Below are 18,763 nucleotides of genomic sequence, written 5' to 3' on the forward strand. Positions count from 1 at the left end.
TTCCCCTTGAAATGAGCAAACTAGAAGTCATAGCAAAGACTGTGATAAAGTTAAACTCTTCAGCACACTTCAAACACCTCTATACACCTTTAACCTTGATTCCCCCGTAGTACCTCTATCCACCTTGCACTCCAGCCACTCGGTGCCATACCTTGATACTTAAATTATTTTGGATATTTTCTTTCTTCTCGTTCTAATAATCTTATATCACAGCTGTTCCATGAGCTTTCTCAGTCCAGGGTTATCACATTTCTTATATTTGCTATTTCTGTCTTTCCCTCTACATGGGCAATTTTAAGGACTTAGTATATCAAACAAAATAACTATAAATAGGACATTTGGTTTTGAGTGGCACAAACGTAATCCCACCTTCTCCTCGTACTACCAGAATCCTTAAACTACAGATACCCTTCCACAAGTTAATGCTATACATTACTGTATAAAGTCTCAGGAGAATTTTGGCATACCTGTCTGAAGTATTCTGAAGGTGCACTTACAGAATCAGTCTCTTTCAAATACTTGTCCCAGTCAAAATTATCTGGAAAAAAAAAAACATACAAAATAGGCTGGGTTTGGAGTATATAATAAGATTTTTTTCTGAATAAAGTAAGTTTTAATCCATATGTAGAAAAAGGAGGAATATGGGAGGGTTTGAAGGGAGTAAAGGAAAGTGAAAGTGTTATTACATTATAATCTCAAGAATTTAAAAAAAAAGGAAGTCTTATATTTTTGGTTGTGAGCCTATCCTTTAACGGCTGAACCATCTCTCAAGCCCAGTGGAAGTGGATGCAGAGATCCTCTGTTGGCCTCCAGGTGGAGCTCCAGGAGTCCAATTGTGGAGAAAGAGGAGGGACTGTAAGAGTGTGAATTATTGAGACCAAGATTGGAAGAGCACAGGGACAAATAGCCAAACGAATGGAAGCACATGAATTACGAGCCAGGGGCTGTGGAGCCCCCAGGTAGAGCAGGCCCTCTGGATAAGTGAGACAATTGAATAGCTTGAACTGTTTGGGAGGCATCCAGGCAGTGGGACCGGACCTGTCCTTAGTGCATGAGCTGGCTGCTTGGAACCTTGAGCTTACACAGGGACACTTTGCTCAGCCTGGAAGGAGGGGACTGGACCTGCCTGTACTGAATCCACCAGGTTTAAATGAATCCCCAGGGGAGTCTTGGCCCTGGAGGAGATGGGAATGGAGGGGAGGGGATGGGGGGAAAGGTGGGGGCGGGGCGGGAGGACAGGGGAACCCATGGCTGATGTGTAAAATTAAAACACAAATATAATAAATAATAAAAAATAAAAAAATAAAAATAAAAGGAAACAATACTTTCTACAAACCAGGTTCAAAGTTCTCAGTTTACATTTGATTATGCACAGAAATAAAAGCAACTTTCTGATAATAATGGTCCTAATGGAAAATTTAACCCACATCCTCTCAATGAATTTTGGACTAAAGCAGAGTCATTTGCAAAGAATGGGCTATGGGTATGAAGTACAAGTAGAGGCACAATGTTCAATACTTTACACTGCAAAAAGTGTGGACATTAGAAACAACTAGAAAAATTTTATAGACTAGAAAATCTATGCATATGTATCAAATACACATTTGCTCAACAATTTTTGTTGACACTATCATCCATTAATGTGAAGGTACTTTGTATTTTATGGGGCGCTAAAGGTGTTTAATGTTTGTTCTAACAGAATTTTAACACTGCAGTGTTTTACAAAAAGAAAATTCTAAGAACCAGAGCAGTTCTTAATGGGCTATTAAATTTTCCTCCACAATGTCAAGAATATGGCGTTCAGATAGAGCAGTAAACAACTGAACAGTGCAGCCACTGAAATAGATTTTACTGCTGTACATCTTCTATACATTCTTGCTGCACTCCTGTACATCATCTATACATTCTTGTTGCACTCCTGTACATCGTCTATATATTCTTGCTGCACTCCTGTACATCATCTATACATTCTTGCTGCACTCCTGTACATCTTCTATACATTCTTGCTGCACTCCTGTACATCATCTATACATTCTTGTTGCACTCCTGTACATCGTCTATATATTCTTGCTGCACTCCTGTACATCTTCTATACATTCTTTCATGTACTCTTCGTGACATATGACAGTGCTATCAGAAAGCAGTGTACTCTGCCTGGCTTGAACACTTTTGTTATGCTAGCCAGACTGTCAAAACAATTAACAAACTGATTAGAAATACTAAAAAATACATATTCACAAATAGTTTAATTTTCAGCAACAGAATGGTTTTTTTTATATTTATGTTAAACACTATAAAAATTGACTTCTTGCTGGGTAGTGGTGGTGCACGCCTTTAATCCCAGCACTTGGGAGGCAGAGGCAGGCAGATCTCTGTGAGTTCAAGGCCAGCCTGGTCTACAAAGAGTTCCAGGAAAGGCACAAAGCTACACAGAGAAACCCTGTCTCGACAAAACCACCACCAACAAAAAAACTACTCTGAAATTCTTGTCAAATTGACTTCTCTTCCCTAAGTGAATCTGCATTACCAGCTTCTGATAATGCAGTGGTACTTTTTTATCCTCAGCCTCCCTTTTGTATGATTTCAATTACCTTGATTCAAATGCAGTCCAAAATATTAAAGAGAAAATTCCAGAGATAATTCCTAAGCTTTAAATTGTACAGTTGTTTTAAGTACAAAGTAGTGTGATGAAATCTCATATAGTCACACTCTAATCCACTCAGGAGACTTATGACATGAATGCAACCAGCCTGTTAATCACTTAGTAACAACTTTTGTCATCAGACTGCCTGCTAAGGTAACAAACTGTTCAAATATCTTATCTTGCTTTCAACTTAACAATGGCCACAAACTACAAGAATACTGATGCTGGTATTTCATATATGCCAGAGAGAAACCATAAAGGGCTACTCTTTCATTTAATGGAAAAATGAAAGCTCTCAACAATGAAAGAAAAACAGTATGTTGAGATATTTATGCTAATAGCTGCCAACCTCTTATTGTGTCTTGTTTATAAATGAAACATCATATATTGATATGTAAAGCATGCATTACTGTCCAGTTTCAAGCATCTACCAGAAAAGAATCCTAGAATATACTTCCCCCAAGGGGAGGACTATTACTTCCTTCAAAGGATAGTACAGTTATCTGCACACTGAGATTGTCTACCAATCAATTTTCTAGAAAATACAAATAAAAAAAATGTGACTGTAAGTATCTGTGGATTTCTCTAATATAAATATTGACACCATGGCTGACTGCAGTAGGCCAAACCAAAGCCATTAAGCCCAAAGTTGGGGAAAGATATACACAACTAGCTCCTCCAAGTCAGTATGAGCCATCCCTTGTATATCATAAAATGTAAGTATTCACATATCTATGCATGTGTAGTATACATGCCGTATATAAGATTATAGAATTTTTCATGAAAACTCAGCCAATGATCTAAAATTATACTTTGATCCTGTTCCAGATGATGTAACGTGCGTACCATCAGTGTTGAAAATCATGAAGCAAAGTGTCAAGAACATGCACTTCAGAGGCAGAGCTGCCTGTTTTCGCTACGGCTCTACCTCTTATTATATAACCCTGAGCATGTCATTTCCCTTTCTCTGCCTCAGTTATCTTATTTACAGTATTTAAAATTAGTGTCTATGGTACCACATGTGCTTAGAATGAAATGAAGTATCACCTATGAGCACTAGTGTACTGTACAGATGATGATAAAACTGTCCCTAAAGTTGTAAATACTTAGCTTTGTCAAAAGTAAAAACCGAGATCCACAAGTCTACAATTAAACTGTCAAAATATATCCATTGTTTCCTAACATAAGAATCAGGAATATTACAATTCCAATTGAACCTCAAATACCACATGATCTAACAGAGCATTTAGAAAAGAACAAAATAAACATGAATTACAAACAACAAAAAGATCAAGATATAGTTAAGGTTATGACACCCCAAAAGGAAAACAATGACTAAAATCCCCTTCCATTTATTCCTCACAGAGTTAATACTCTTCTCTGAAACAGTATTGGTGAAGTTTTAAATGAAATGAGAAAATATTTAACATGTCTGACTAACACAAAATTTTGTTTGAGATGAAATCTTGCTACATACATAGTCTAGGCTGACCTCAAACTCCATCTTCTACCTGAGTCTCCAAGTATGGGAATTACAGATCTGTTCAACAAACCCTTAGCAACACAATTTACATATTCTATCTTCACTTGTATTGGACATGGCTATAATCTGTTGCCAATTCCTATCCAGCAGTGTTCTTCTATTAGCGTTATTATTTTCTATCATATTGTTAGGCAATGACAATCTAAGGTATATACCAAAGAGAGACTTACTTTGCCTTAACAAAATTGTTTTTGGCTTCTCATGTGATAATCACTACCATTAACACAATGAAAATACACATGGATCCAAAATTTGTTAGTTTAGATTTAACACACCTAACACCTACATTAGCACCACAGTTGGAATTCCTAACCAGCAATCGAAAGTCAACCTGAAGATTTTTTCTGCTTTTGTGTCATGTTCTCATTAGAATAGAAGAGGCTGAGGTCATTTTCTCTGGAGAAGATATATGGAAACTGATAAATCTCTCCAAAAGATGGGTGCAAATACATGACTGTGTGATCTGATTACTGTACACACACACATCCATGGAGTTCTTCTTCATATTAGCCTTTACTCCATTCTAATTTATGTATTAGGTCTAATACATTCTGGCATATGGAATATAATTTTTATCAACCTCCTTGATTTTCTCTGGAGTGAATCAGAATTATAATGTCTTTTACCAGTCAGTGCCAGGCTTGGGTTCCTATGCTATGTGAAGACAATGAGCAGAAAATATCTCAGATGAAGTCTCTCAGTTTAATAAACAGCATACATTACTTCATAGCATTTATTACAACTATAATTAGGTATTTTCTATCTACCAGCCCACTTAAGATCAGAGAAAGCAGGAATCATATCTGTCCTGTTTGGTGCTAGGTTATTACATGAGCCATTAATGTGTGTCGAGCATTATCCTAACTACTACAGATGCATCAGCTAAAACAAAACAAAACCTTTACCTTGAACACTCACTCACTGATTACTTAAATGAAATGCCAGAGTCTATATCCTGAAAATATATTCATGTAATTGCCTAGTTGATTAAGTAATCACCTTTTAAAATAAAAAGTCTGATAATTTTGAACAAAATATTTCTATCATTAAAAATTGGACAAATTTGCATTTAAATATACAGTTGTAATTTCATACAATCTTTACCAATTCATCTTAAATTAAAGTTAAAATGTCACAGTAAATTGTTTGCTCTTTCAATGACTAAGATTTTACAGTATTGGAAGTTAGTATACACACATACTATACCAGAAGCTATATGAGTTCATTAAACACTGAAGGAGGAAGAAAAATGATGTAATAAATTACTTAAAAACCTACTGCTTTGCGCAGAAGATGTACTTGACTGAGTAGATTGAGTAGTTTTCTCTTGATTGTCGTCCTTGGCATCCATCGATTCTAACCAAAAGGAAAGAAAATAACATTGGAATAGTCTTAAAGAGCACTTCAAAAATTATAAAATTAACTTAATTTTTAAATGGGAACCTATTTAAATTTTATGATTACCTTCATTTTCTATGTGTCATAACAATTTCTAGTGTATTCTATACTTCATAATTTACTTGGGTATTTTCTTTATTCTATACTTTATAATTTACTTGGGCATTTTCTTTACTGTATTTTTCTCTACTAAAATGAGAGCTTCAAAAAAATCAGGAATTTAAGTCTGTCTATCTTTCTCAGTAATATATGCTTACAACATAGACCAGGATCTGGGATACAGAATGTTCTCAAGCATTCACTAAATGAATGTGCCAACAATCTAAATGAACTTTTGGTGACTCTTTAAACTGCTTAAAATAATTTCCTAGAAATAAAGTGATGCTTTCAAGTGTTTAAAACATCACATGCCAGCTAGAATACAATACAATGTACTTCAATGAAATACTCAGGTTTTTCTCTATGATAAACTAAATATTTCAACGAGTACTCAAAATCCTTGAAATGTCTCCAAATCTAAAATATATCACTTCATGCAGACAAATTAGAGTATATATGAACAAAATACAAAATATAATGCTAAAAATTATCCTAAGTTCTTAATATCATCAAATAACCAACAGTATCACTGTTTTTCAAACTGCCTTCATTATCTTAAGTATTAATGCTTGAATCTCAGGACTCATTGAATTCCCATATTGACATGTCTTTCAGGTTTTGATTAAGAAGTTCTTCAAGGTATATGAATATTTTAGAGAAATATATAGCCATCTTCTGTTCAAATTACCTAAAGAAATCACACACTTACAAAACTTACTAAATAGTTCAATAGTAAGAAGGTCAAAGACAAAAATGTAATGGCATGGGTCTTGTTCTAGGGAAACCAATAATCTATTTATAAATACTATACCAAGGTCAACAAACTAATAAATAAAATTAAAGCACAGCATTCATCACTCAACATGTAATCAGAAGAAAAGCAATATGATATACAAAATTTGAACAAGGAACAAGAGGGCAAATGTGTGAAGAATGTATTGGCAAATAAAATATAACAAAATATAAACAAGTATGGCATATTAGCAAGTCAATAAGCAGATTTATACCTACAGAAAGACAGGGTGAAAGAATTATTCATTCATTTTACAGTTAAAAGAACTTAATTCTATTTAGTTCTTTTTTAATTCCTATTTTCTACTATTTTCAATCTTATTTTTTGCTGAGGTGACCTGAAAAAGTGCTTTTCACATGCTAGGCAAGTACTCTTTTTTTTGGGGGGGGGGGTTGCTTTAATAATTATTTCTTATTGTCTTCTTCAAATGTTTACAAAGTTTATCTTGAGAATGTAACTTTAACAAAAAAAAAAAAAGCCTAGGCAAGTACTCTTAATGACAAAATTACATCCCTAGCCAAGGATATTTCTATTCTTACCTTGGCTTTGTAAAAGAGTATTTTAAGACCTGTTCAGGTGCTTCTAAGACTTTTAGTTTGATTTATAAAACTAGAATGGAAAATTCTAAGCATCTATCTCTAGTATCAAAAAACAAAAACAAAAAAAAAACCACAAAACAATAAAAAACAAACCTAAAACTAAAAACATTTAATTTGGAGGCTAGAGAGATGGCTCAGCTGGTAAGAGCACTTACTACTCATGCAGATGACCCAACTTTGGTTCCTAGTACTCACTTTAGGTAGCTGACAACTGCCTGAAACTACAACTCTAGGGGATCTGATGCCCTCTTCTGTCTTCCATAGGCCACTTCACTCACATGCACATACCCACAGACATACACATACACATGTAATTAAAAATAAAAAATCATTTAAAAAAAAGACTTCATTTGAATCCCCTAAGGGACAACAGAATAAGTAAGGGCAATAAAAATGACTTCAAGAAACAAATATAAGAATTCCAAGTATGCAGCAAAGAGTTTCTTGAGATGAGGAGCCATTTAGTTTCTCAATAACTTGATTATCTTCTAAATAAAGAAGCTTCTAAGAATGCTGTACTCTAATCAGTTGTCAATAAAATATGTCTTAAGAGAAATCTAAGACACGATTTCTTCTTTCAAATAAGCAAAAGAAAATAACCCTAGGAGGAAAATACCAGAAACAGACAGTATTCGATAGGGAAAAGGGTATAACTCAGCAGGTACTTCTTTAATGTTACTTGTTAAAACACTGTAAAGGCTTTATTTCACAAGTTTATTATATAGTAAGACACTTGTTACAAACAACTAAAAATTATCTTTAGATAAGCAAATCTCACCTTCATTCACTGTTTGTCCCATGGTATTCTTGTCTGTTTTACTTTCCTACAAAGGAAAACAATTAATGCCTTATGTTAAGTACCATAAATTTCTGAGAGATAATAGTAGCAAAAATGAGTTTCAGAGTCAGATCACTTCAATAAAATGATAAGGTAGCTGTTATCTAGAAAAGAGTGTATGAGTAATAATTGCTAATGGAACATGGGTAAGTATATTTTAGGGTATCAAAAATGAAAGGGTAAATCAGAGATGATGGTAGGTTGGCAGTTACTGACTTTCTATTTAAGGCCATACCAGAGCCTACATATTGTTGGTGGGAAGTAGAAAAATCATGAATGCAATGAAGGTTCCATGAATCAAATCTCCTAACAAATAATTACTTTTTGAGAGCCAAGTAAGTACTGTGGTACAAGCCTATAATCTCAGCACTCAGGAAGCTGAGGCAGGAGGATCTTAAATTTAAAGTCATCCTGGATTACATAGTAATATTATGTCTCAAAATTCAAGTAAATTAATTTTAGGGGCAAACTGCTTGTTAGGAGGCCTGATAGATTCAAACCACTATTATTAGTTTGACTTTTTTCCTGCATGTCCTCAACATGTCCCATACTCTAAAACAAATATATTTATTGGACTGTCCTTCTACCAAAAGAGCTCAATCAAGGCCAAAATTGAAATATTAATAAAACACAGAATAAGAATTATAAAAAATATCAGGTGCATAGAAAATCTCAATATAGAATGCAAATGCTATATGCCTGTTGTTACAATGTAGTGCTGTATAGACTGAATATCATTTGGTAATTAAGAGAATATACTTATGAAGTTACCCAGAAAGACTTCTATATCTCTAACCCAAGAGATTTATTTGCATTTAAAGCCTCAACTCCCACAACTTTGCTTCTTTTGATAGTTTTCTCTCACCAATACCAATACTTCTCTCAATACTTAGCTGTGTATCTACTCTTTCATTCAGTGGCCAATAATAGGCTACACACCTAGTTTCCCTTCCCCTTGATACTCACTGGTTTATACTTTCATTCCCTTCTACCTGGTGTAGTAACACAGCTGTTCAAATTGTTTTTTCATTGGTGTACTTTTCTACCATAATAATACATACTGTCATTTATAATTTGGGCTGTTTTCGTCCCAAATCACCCTCCTGTTTCAACTGGCTACACAATTAAGAAAAAATTTGGAGCTTTCTGCTGTGGGAAAATTCTCTTGTATACTGTAATGATTTGTTACTCCTATTGGTTTAGTAAAAAGCTGATTGGCCAGTAGCCAAGCAGGAAGTATAGGCAGGGAGACCAGACTAGGAGAATTCTGGGAAGAGGAAAGAAGAGATGGGGTCACCAGCCAGATGCAGAGGAAATAAGATGAGAATGCTGGACTGAGAAAAGTTGACAAGTCACATGGCTAAACATGGACAAGTATTACGGGTTAATTTAAGCATTAAGAGCTAGTGAGTTATAAGCCTGAGCAATAGGCCAAACAGCTTGTAATTAAATAAGCCTCTGTGTGTTTATTTGGGAATGAATGGCTGCAGGACCGGGCAGGACAGAAAGTTCCATCTACATGTTTCTATGGGTTAACACTAAGATCCTCCACAATTTCAAAACTAGCAGACATTTATCACTCAAACATACCCTAAACACTAACCCAAGAAGATTGTTTCAATGACTCTTCATCTTATTTTGACTACATAGAATACCCTTTTCTCCTTTTCTGCTTTTTGAAATACTACCAGTACTTTGAGACCATCAATAAATACAGCCTATTTTCTGAAAGCTTTTGTGTTTCTTTATTCAATTCTTTATTCTCAATTCACAAGTATCTGATTCCATATTTGGTTTATTCATTTACTTAACAAATACTGATATAATTCCTATGATGTACTTGGTACAATGTGGATAGAAGATACACACTCGAGTTAGCAGTGGAGAACATGCCTATAATCCCAGCACTTAGGAGGCCCAAACAGGAGAATCATGAACTTGAAGCCAGTTTTGCTAACTAGCAAGACCTGTAAGTGAAGGAAGGAAAGAATGGCTGGAAAGATACACAGCTTACTACATAAACACTAGGAAATTGGGGCTAGGGAAATGGCTCAGTAGTTAAGAGCTCTGTCAAGTGGACTAGAGTTCAGTTCCCAGAGAACATGTTCAGGAGTTCACAGATGCTGTAACTACACTTCCAGGGAATTTGAAGCCATCTTACGAATGACAAAAGCATAAGACAGACAAGAGCACAAACACAAACCATGGTAATAGACAGACATGCAGGTAGGCAGGCTCATGCACACATGCTATCTTTTTTAAAACTGAGTGTTGTGGACTATTATTTTAACTAGGCAAAGATGTGTTACATTTGTTTATGCTCTGGAATATTACTTTAACTGTGTAAAGGTGTGTTTCTTTTATTTATGCTGAATTTGTTTAATGATGTAAAGATGTATGTTTAATTATGTAAAGATACACTGCATCTGTTTCACTTTGCCTGCCTAAGGTACCTGGTCTAATAAAGAGCTGAATGCACAATAGCTAGGCAGAGAAAGGATATGTGGGGCTGGGCAGGCAGAAAGAGTAAGTAGGAAGAAAAATCTAGGCTCAAGAGAGAGGAAGAACAGGAGAGAAGGAAGAGAGAACAAGAAACATAATGTCCAGGGCAAGAACTTAGGCAGACGCCAGCCACCCAGACATAGAGAAGCAGTGAAATTAAGATATAAAGAATTAGGATTGGTAATAAGCCCTGAGGCAAAAGGTAGACAAAGAGAAACATGTTAAGTTAAAAGAGCTAGCCAGAAACATGCCTAAGCTAGGCTGAATATTAAAAACTAGTAAGTCTGTGTGTCATAATATGGGAGCTGGTTGGTAGCACAAAAGAAAAAGCCTGGCACAGCTGAGAATTCCACAGAAAGAAAAATAGCATTATTAAACAAAACAAAAATACAGGAATTAAAAGGGGATGAAATGATATTCTATTATCAGAAAGTACAATTTACTTGGAATAAAAAAGGTTCTTGACTCTCATCCAATGGCTGATGGAAGTGGATGCAGAGATCCATGGCCAGGCCCCAGGTGGAGCTCCAGGAGTCCAATCGGAAAGAAAGAGGAGAGTGTATGCGCGAGAGATGTTGAGACCATGATTGGAAAAAGCACAGGGACAAATAGCCAAACTAGTGGAAACACATGAACTATGAACCAATAGCTGAGGAGCCCCCAACTGGATCAGGCCCTCTGGATAAGTGAGAGAGTAGATTACCTTGAACTGTTTGGGAGGCCCCCAGGCAGTGGGACCTGGACCTGTCCTTAGTGCATGAGCTGGCTGTTTGGAACCTGGGGCCTATGCAGGGATACTTTGCTCAGCCTGGGTGAAGGGAGGAGGGACTGGACCTGCCTTGACTTCGACTTAATCTACCAGGCTGAGCTGAATCCCCAGGGGAGTCCTTGCACTGGAGGAGATGGGGATGGGGATGGGTGGGTTGGTGGGGTGGGCAGTTGGAGGGAGGACAGGGGATTCCATGGCTGATATGTAAAATTAAATTAAATTATAAAAGAAAAATATAATAAAAGGTTCTTGAATTTATCATATAACAAAGATAATTTCATTTTTTTGTGTGTGTGTGCTTAGAACACTCCTACAAACATGATAAATGTTCCTAAAACCCACCAGGCTTTGTGTAAGAAATGAAGCAAGCTCCAACCTCAGAGTAATATAGAATAAGCAGGAAAAGGATTCCTAATATGCCCAGGGAAAGAGGTGTTGTGATAGGAAATAAAGTGGCTTTGTTGACAATCTTACCCAATTTTTTCCAAGGAGAAAGAGGCAAAAAAAAAAAACTATACACACACAAAAGATTATACTGAGGCTTGAATGTGTGGAACCCAACAGCAGATCTAAGAGAATGCTGGCTATAAAGAGGATACTAAGCAGAGAAAGTGTCAAGTGATTAGCTTCTAAGCGTCATCTTTGTTATGACGACAGTAAAATCATGAGGTTATATTCGAGTGTGCACATATACAGTGTGTGTGGGGGGAGTGGTGGTGTGAGTCATTCACACAGCTAACAGTTTCAATGAGCAGATAAAGAACAAAGTGGAATTTCAGACTGAAGACACAAAGAATCTCCCATCTCTGCCATTAGCTTTATGAAATCCATTGTTGATCAGGTTTCTTCTTGGTCCTCAAGTCACTCTATATTCTCTCATAGCTCAAGGCTTCAGGAGGTACCCATGCATACACAACTCAAAACATTACTTATCTCTCATTGACCTTACCTCTAAAAGTCAGACTAGAGTAATCAATTGGGGAAACTATTTGATACCAGCTCGAACTGCATGAGTCCAGAAGATAATAAAAGAAGATTCGAGGCTCAGGAGTTTTCTGATGTTAAATTATAGCTAACACTTCTTAGACTATACCATGTAGCCATGAAAATGAGATATAGCCATGTAGGTACAGCACCCAATCTAGAGTGTTGAACAAATGAGAACGTAAAGACAGAAACAAAATAAATGGGGTAGGTTAAATATACAGGTTTACAATGATCAAATATTTTCATTGCCAAAAGAGAAGACATTGTCTAGAAATTATCAGAGAAGTAGTCTAGCAAACCAATGTCACCTTGTGCTGAATAACTGTGAGATAAATATTCACAAACATTTTTCCCTTTAAGGTAAGTTAACACTGGAAAAACTTTTGGAACCCATACTGAGCCAGCCTTGTGTATTCCTAGAAACTGGATTTTTTTTCTTTAAAGAAAATCATCAAACATTTCTCATTTCTCTCCTCAAAATTATACAGATAAGTAAATGTAAGAGGGTGAAAAATTACCTATAACCCCACTTTCAAGAAATACATGCTACTATCCATCTGTTAAAAATTAACATCCAATTAAATTAACATCCAATTAAAAATTAACATACACAAAAACACATAAGCAACATAAACTTGAAAGTATGTATTTTATATACACTTTCAAAGTTCCACATGCCAATAATCTTCCAATGAAATTCTATCCACGTATATTATAAATTTATAAAGCTATCATTTTCAGGTAAACAAAAAACTTTTGTCCACACAGTATGCAAGAATGAAAAATATGAGTTAAAAGCATGAAACATACACTTAGGTTTTTTTATGGACTTGAAATAAGTCTTCATTTAATTCAAATATATTGTAGCTACATACTTCTCTCTGACAAACAAAAGTGCTCTCATAACTAAGATTTCTGCAGTACAATGGCTATCCTTAAAAGAAAAACGATAGAAAAGGTATATTATTTGTATATTACTTGTTGATTCATTCATGATTCATCATGCCAAGACTTCACAATTATGGATGTAATTCACCCAGGTTATTAAAATAATCAAAAATCCCACTTTTACACATAAATGAAATTAACTAGAAAAAAAACCTAAATTGCACAACTACATTTAAAAAATAGCCAGGCATGGTGACACACTCCTATAATACTAGCACATGAGAAGCTAAATCAAGAAGATGGCAAATAGGGAGATTTACTGTGTCTCAAAAGTAAAATATTGCTAAGGATAAAATGGAATAAAAATTCCATTGGTCACTCACCAATACTTAAGAGTATTATGGTAGTAAGCTTTTGCATCAAATTGAATCTTCCAAAGGAAATAGCATTTTATATAGGAAAGATTTTAGCAATCTTTTAGCAAGATGTACACCCAACATATTAGAAATTAGTCTTTAGTGTGTCAAAATAAATTCAACATCACTTGGAAGGTGGAAACAGGAGGATGAGGAGTTCAAGGTCAGCCTGAGCTACATGACACACTGGCAAAAGAAAGAAAGAAAAACAGAGAGGAGAGAGGGGAGAAAAAGAAAGAAAAAATCCAAGAATCATATTTTCAACTTACTTAAAAATTATAACTTACAAGTTAAAGAATCACTTGCCATTTTAAAATTATTTGTGTGGGAGTTCTGTACATAGTTAGGTAGCATTTTATATCAGAAAATAGATAAATGAAATACAAGTCAAGGGTTGCCAAAATTCCAGCTTATAGTTGTAAATTCCTAAGGAAAGCACAGCCACAGGCTAATTGCCCAAAGACCTGCTGCCCACCGACTTTTGTGAAGGGCTAGAGTTAACAGCGTGGCATGTCAATTTACTACAGGGAGCTCATGGTGTTATACTTTGACAAAAGAAGTAGATCAAGTTACAGCCTGCTTCTATTATCAGTACAGCCTAGATTTATAGTTTCTAACACCAGTCCAACAAAAAATAATGGGAATGATGACAACAGTGCCTACTAAACAACAGAGTGTAGAAAAGCATGCAATAAACTACAATCGAAAGTGACTTGAAAACTAAACATCCCTGACAATACTTCAAACATGTAGCAGGTATCTGCAAACTAGTCATTTAAATATTTCTGTAACTTCTGAAATCTAAACATGTAAAAAATCTGGTTATAAAATAATCTAAAGCAAAGTAATACACACATGTATATCACTATTTGCTATTTTATCTCAGTAATGACTACAAAGACTGTTTTATCTCAGCATATTTATGAAATTCTACCAAGTTAGTTAAAAATTGAATATGGACATTACTTCCAAGTATAATGAAAAACATCCCAAATACCACCCTTTAAATTTCTTTCAAAGAAAAAAAAAAAGTCAACAGCTCAACAGCAAGAAGAATACTTCTGTGTTCAAAAGTAAGAGGACTTAAATACCTTTGGATTAGTGTTTGAATTTAAATATATATAAGTCAAAATAAAAGCTAGCCAAAACTGATGAAAGGTAGAAAATGTGACCAAATATTAAAACCAAGGACTTTGACAGTATTCATTCTTAAATAACTACTAAAGGCTACAAGGTACATACCAAAGAGGGTTGTTTATGTCTAGAATTCTGTACTAGCTAATCCTTTTGAAAAACAAAAGTTGTGAAAACTGTGATGTGTATTCTGAAGACACAAGCTTTTTCAAATGAACGTATCCTCGAGTATATCATAGAACTGCACTGTGTCTGTCCCTTTGGAGTTTACAATGTCAAATTACTACAAAAGGTGAGCACTCGCTTTCCGCTCTTAGAACAATTTGGTCCTATAAACTTAGGAAGGGGCAGAACCATAGCCATAAACACAAGTCACAAGTAGGGAAGTTAAGTCTTCTCTACTTTCAAATATTTCCCAGCTCTTTGCTTACACAAAAACTCAACAAGTTTACTCCACTTTTTAAATCTTTAAAGAATTCATCTAGTCAAGAAAACACCATCATATCATATCAAGCTTCTGTGTGAACTGAAAATCACTTAACTTTTCACACAATAAGTAACTCCTCATTTCTTGTTCAAAACATCTCACCACATGCCCCATAACAAAATCAAGAGAAAGATTTAGGGACATTATGTTTAATAGAAACCACAATATAAACATCACTATTATTTATATGGCTACCAAGGTTTACTTATACCAGATAACAAAGGCAAAATAACCAAAAATGCCTTACTCATGAAAACCAAACAATATGTGCCCATTTCAAAATTGTTCAAGTTATCCCACTTAAATAACTATCATTTCTGTCAGACTTTTTGCAAATGAAGCATTAGTTGTAAAGGCATTTCTATACTTCAAGTAACCAAAACCTAAGCTACTAATTGTGGAAAACATATTTAACACTAATTTTACTCCTATATTTATAAAATTGAATAAGTAAATTATACCACTTTGGATTGAAGATAAACAAAGTTGGCATTCTTCTATATCCAACAGGATAAAAGATTATTAAAAAGAGTATCAAGACTATCCATGAAAGGTAAACTTTTAAAATGACCAACATTGACTATTGTCAAATTTCCAGGTTTTCTATTTCTACAATCACTTCTAATCTGGAGATGCCATTTACTAACTCTATGACAATAATGACTTTGTTTCTAAAAGGTGACTAGTAGCTCAAAGAACAGAGGATCATCTTGCAACCACCCCAGTATTACATTTAACCCAAAGGTAGGGGCAATAAAATTTTCAAGTAAAATATCCCCCTATAAGAATTCAAACTAAAGATTTGTATTTGGAACTAACTTATAATAGACCAAGAGGATACGTCATTTTCATTCAAAAGACCTAGTATTTACTCAGCCTTTTTAAGGCACTTTACCCTCATCAATTATTTCTTAGTGAGACAGCCCAGGATTACCCAGACCATTTCACTAATGCGGAAACAGACACCAACAGAAGAGAACATGGGCAGGAAAAGGGGTGATAGGAAGCATCTGGGAGGAACAGGCAGGCAGCTAAAAATGAACAAACTCAAAAAAAAAAATGAGAGTCACATCTAGCCTGTAACTGACCATCATAGTCCTTATTATTTTGGCTTTAGAGAGATTTAAGATATATTTTGAATTAAGAAAAGTACTTTTTAAATCTAGTTATAACCTAAGCTACTTGGTCATAAATGTGCACTTGCTTAGCATTTAAAAATACCCAACTTCCAATGTGCATATTGATTTCAACTAATACTAGCAACATACCCGTCTCCCACAGAACAAATCAGAAATAATTTTTGGTTACAACCAGAATGTAAAGAACAGTGGCAAAAATACTTGAGTTTGTCCATTAAGCAAAGAAATGTTTATTCTACATCAATTATGCTTTTCTTAGCAACACTGAAATATACAGGAATAAAGTACCACTGGTGGGTTGGTTGCCTTAAATATCCAGAAATAAAACAAATAATGGGCTTTGTATCGATATACCTCAAACTGGGTGAATTCCATAAAATAAAAGAGCACAGGTGCTTAATGAAGACCTGTTAACTGAGCCATAAATCAAAAAGACTGACCAAATGCCTCATGACAAGTAAGAATAGATGCTTAAGAGCAACTGGCTACATGTATGACATCATCAATTTAAAAACAGCCTCATATAGATAGTGTAATACCAGTTGCAGTATTTTTCCCCTAACTACAATTATAAAGCAAAGCAGTTCTCTGAGGTAAACAGGCGCATAAGGAACTTAACACGGTTAGAGGACAGACACAGTATTCGGAATCTTCAAAGCTATTTTAAATGACTTTACTAAATCATTTTATAAATTTCAGACTATTTTAAAGGTGATAAAGCTATAGATCAATGCAGGGTAACAAATTCACTGTCTTCTCAAAATCTTAATTAGACACATTTTCGAAAGTTTATTTTCACATTCTTCCTAATACAGAAAACCACAACCAGCTTAAAAGGACACCCATCATTACAAATAGGTTATTTAATGAAGAAAAAAGAATAGCAAAAAAGGTAAAATTGTCATTAGTGAAACATTTCAAAGCAATAAGTAGAATTAAGTATATGCCAATGAACTACTATATGGGGAAACAAAAAACCTCCTTGCACTCAAGTACATCTTCCAATATTCTTCCCTCAAACTGAAAATAATAATAATGTCCCTAGAAGCACTGAAATTGCAACAGCTGAAGATCTCTGAGGAAAAAGGCATCACTAATACCTTTGAATATCATATACCCAAAGATATTTACCCCGCTCAAGACACCAAAAAAAAAAATAATAAGTTGGATCATTTTCCTAATATCTCATCAGACTCTTAGAGTACAAATACTATTCAGGTAAGAAAAAAATCAATAAATAAAGGAGAGGAACCTTTATTTAAAACAGGGCTGTTTTAAAATGAAAGGTACAATGGTCAGTAGACTCGAGCCTTGACTGACTACATCCCCTAGCCTAAATCCTTGCAGGAGAAGTCTGTCTGCGCCTTCCCATCCAGCTTCATCCAGGAGGCATCCAGTCTTGCTGGCTAACAACCCTCCACCCCACCCCACCCCCATTGAGGAGCCCCAAGGCACACACCTGGCACCGGCCCCAGGCAGGCTCCAGGCCAAAGGCGCATCTTTCTATGCTGACGTCCCATCCCAAAATCCAAGTTACCTCCCAAATTCTGGTCTGATCCCAAACCTTGCGAAGTCATCCCTGCCCCTCAGCCATTCTAACTACCCGCAAAGCCCCCAGGCTTCAGCCTCGTCCCACCTACCCTGGGGAGATTGCAGAGGGCGCTGTAGGCACTGCAGGAGAGGGGCCCTCTGAGGGAGCTGGGCCAGGGGCCAGAATGCCTCCAGCAAGACGGGCGGTGAAGGGGCTCCGAGCGAGTGTGAAGGGCAGCACTGTGCGCTAGCAGCCAAGGTGGCCCACAGTAAACACTAAGTGAAACACAGCAGCCATGGCATCTGGGGTAAAGCGTCCAGAAGTGTGAGACAGGGGTGTCTGGACAAACTGAGGCGGGACGCTGGCTCGGCAGTAAGGGGGCGTTCCTAGCGCAGGACGTGCCCCTAAGGCTCCCGGCCTCCCGCCCTGCAGTCATCAGGACTCCAACACCAGGACTTAGTCTGCACTCCCCATGGGGGGCCGGGGGCACCACGCACCTCGGGTCTCCTCCGCCCTAGCAACAAAACTTCTGTCATGCTAGTTCCCCGGAGCAGACACCAGAGTTCACACTGCCGCCGCCATTTTTGAGAAGCCGCGCGCAGAGCCGCGCATGCCCCACAACCGACATAGCCACCCCGCCCTCCCACAACAGGCTATGTGCCCTGTGGTCGCTGCAAACATGCCCTAAGACTGCCTCATGGAGCTTGAGCCCAGGATCCAGCAACCTGCTTGCACGAGTTCAAGCAGTGGTCATTAGAGACATGACGACCCTGAAAAAGCATTTTGGAGGTTTTTCCTTATCAGCCAGAACAAAATATCCTAGCAGCAGCCCTTGCACCCAAAACCCCTGGAGTCTAATATCAAGTTCCATCCTGGATACTCACTCCCATTAGCCTGTCAGACTCCTGGCTAACTCCTACTTTGGCCACTGACTCAAAAAAGTAAAGACTTCCCCAGGAAACCAAGTCCAAGGAGCAAGGAAAACTCAACTCAGGT

At 36.3% G+C, this 18,763-nt stretch overlaps 1 protein-coding gene across 1 annotated transcript in view; it reads right to left on the reverse strand.

Moving 5' to 3' along the window:
• Scml2 (Scm polycomb group protein like 2) overlaps positions 1–18,331 on the reverse strand; it is a 102,151-nt gene extending 83,820 nt beyond the window's left edge. The window contains exons 1-4 of the mRNA XM_036175461.1: positions 18,265–18,331; positions 7,855–7,900; positions 5,466–5,543; positions 468–538 (exon numbers count right to left, since the gene is read on the reverse strand). Coding sequence (XP_036031354.1) covers positions 468–538; positions 5,466–5,543; positions 7,855–7,900; positions 18,265–18,303 — 234 coding nt within the window. The 5' untranslated portion in view covers positions 18,304–18,331. The remainder of the gene's footprint in view (positions 1–467; positions 539–5,465; positions 5,544–7,854; positions 7,901–18,264) is intronic.
• Positions 18,332–18,763: the final 432 nt, after the last annotated feature.

The sequence above is a fragment of the Onychomys torridus genome, chromosome X (assembly GCF_903995425.1).
Source record: "Onychomys torridus chromosome X, mOncTor1.1, whole genome shotgun sequence".
In the NCBI taxonomy this organism is placed as follows: Eukaryota; Metazoa; Chordata; class Mammalia; order Rodentia; family Cricetidae; genus Onychomys; species Onychomys torridus.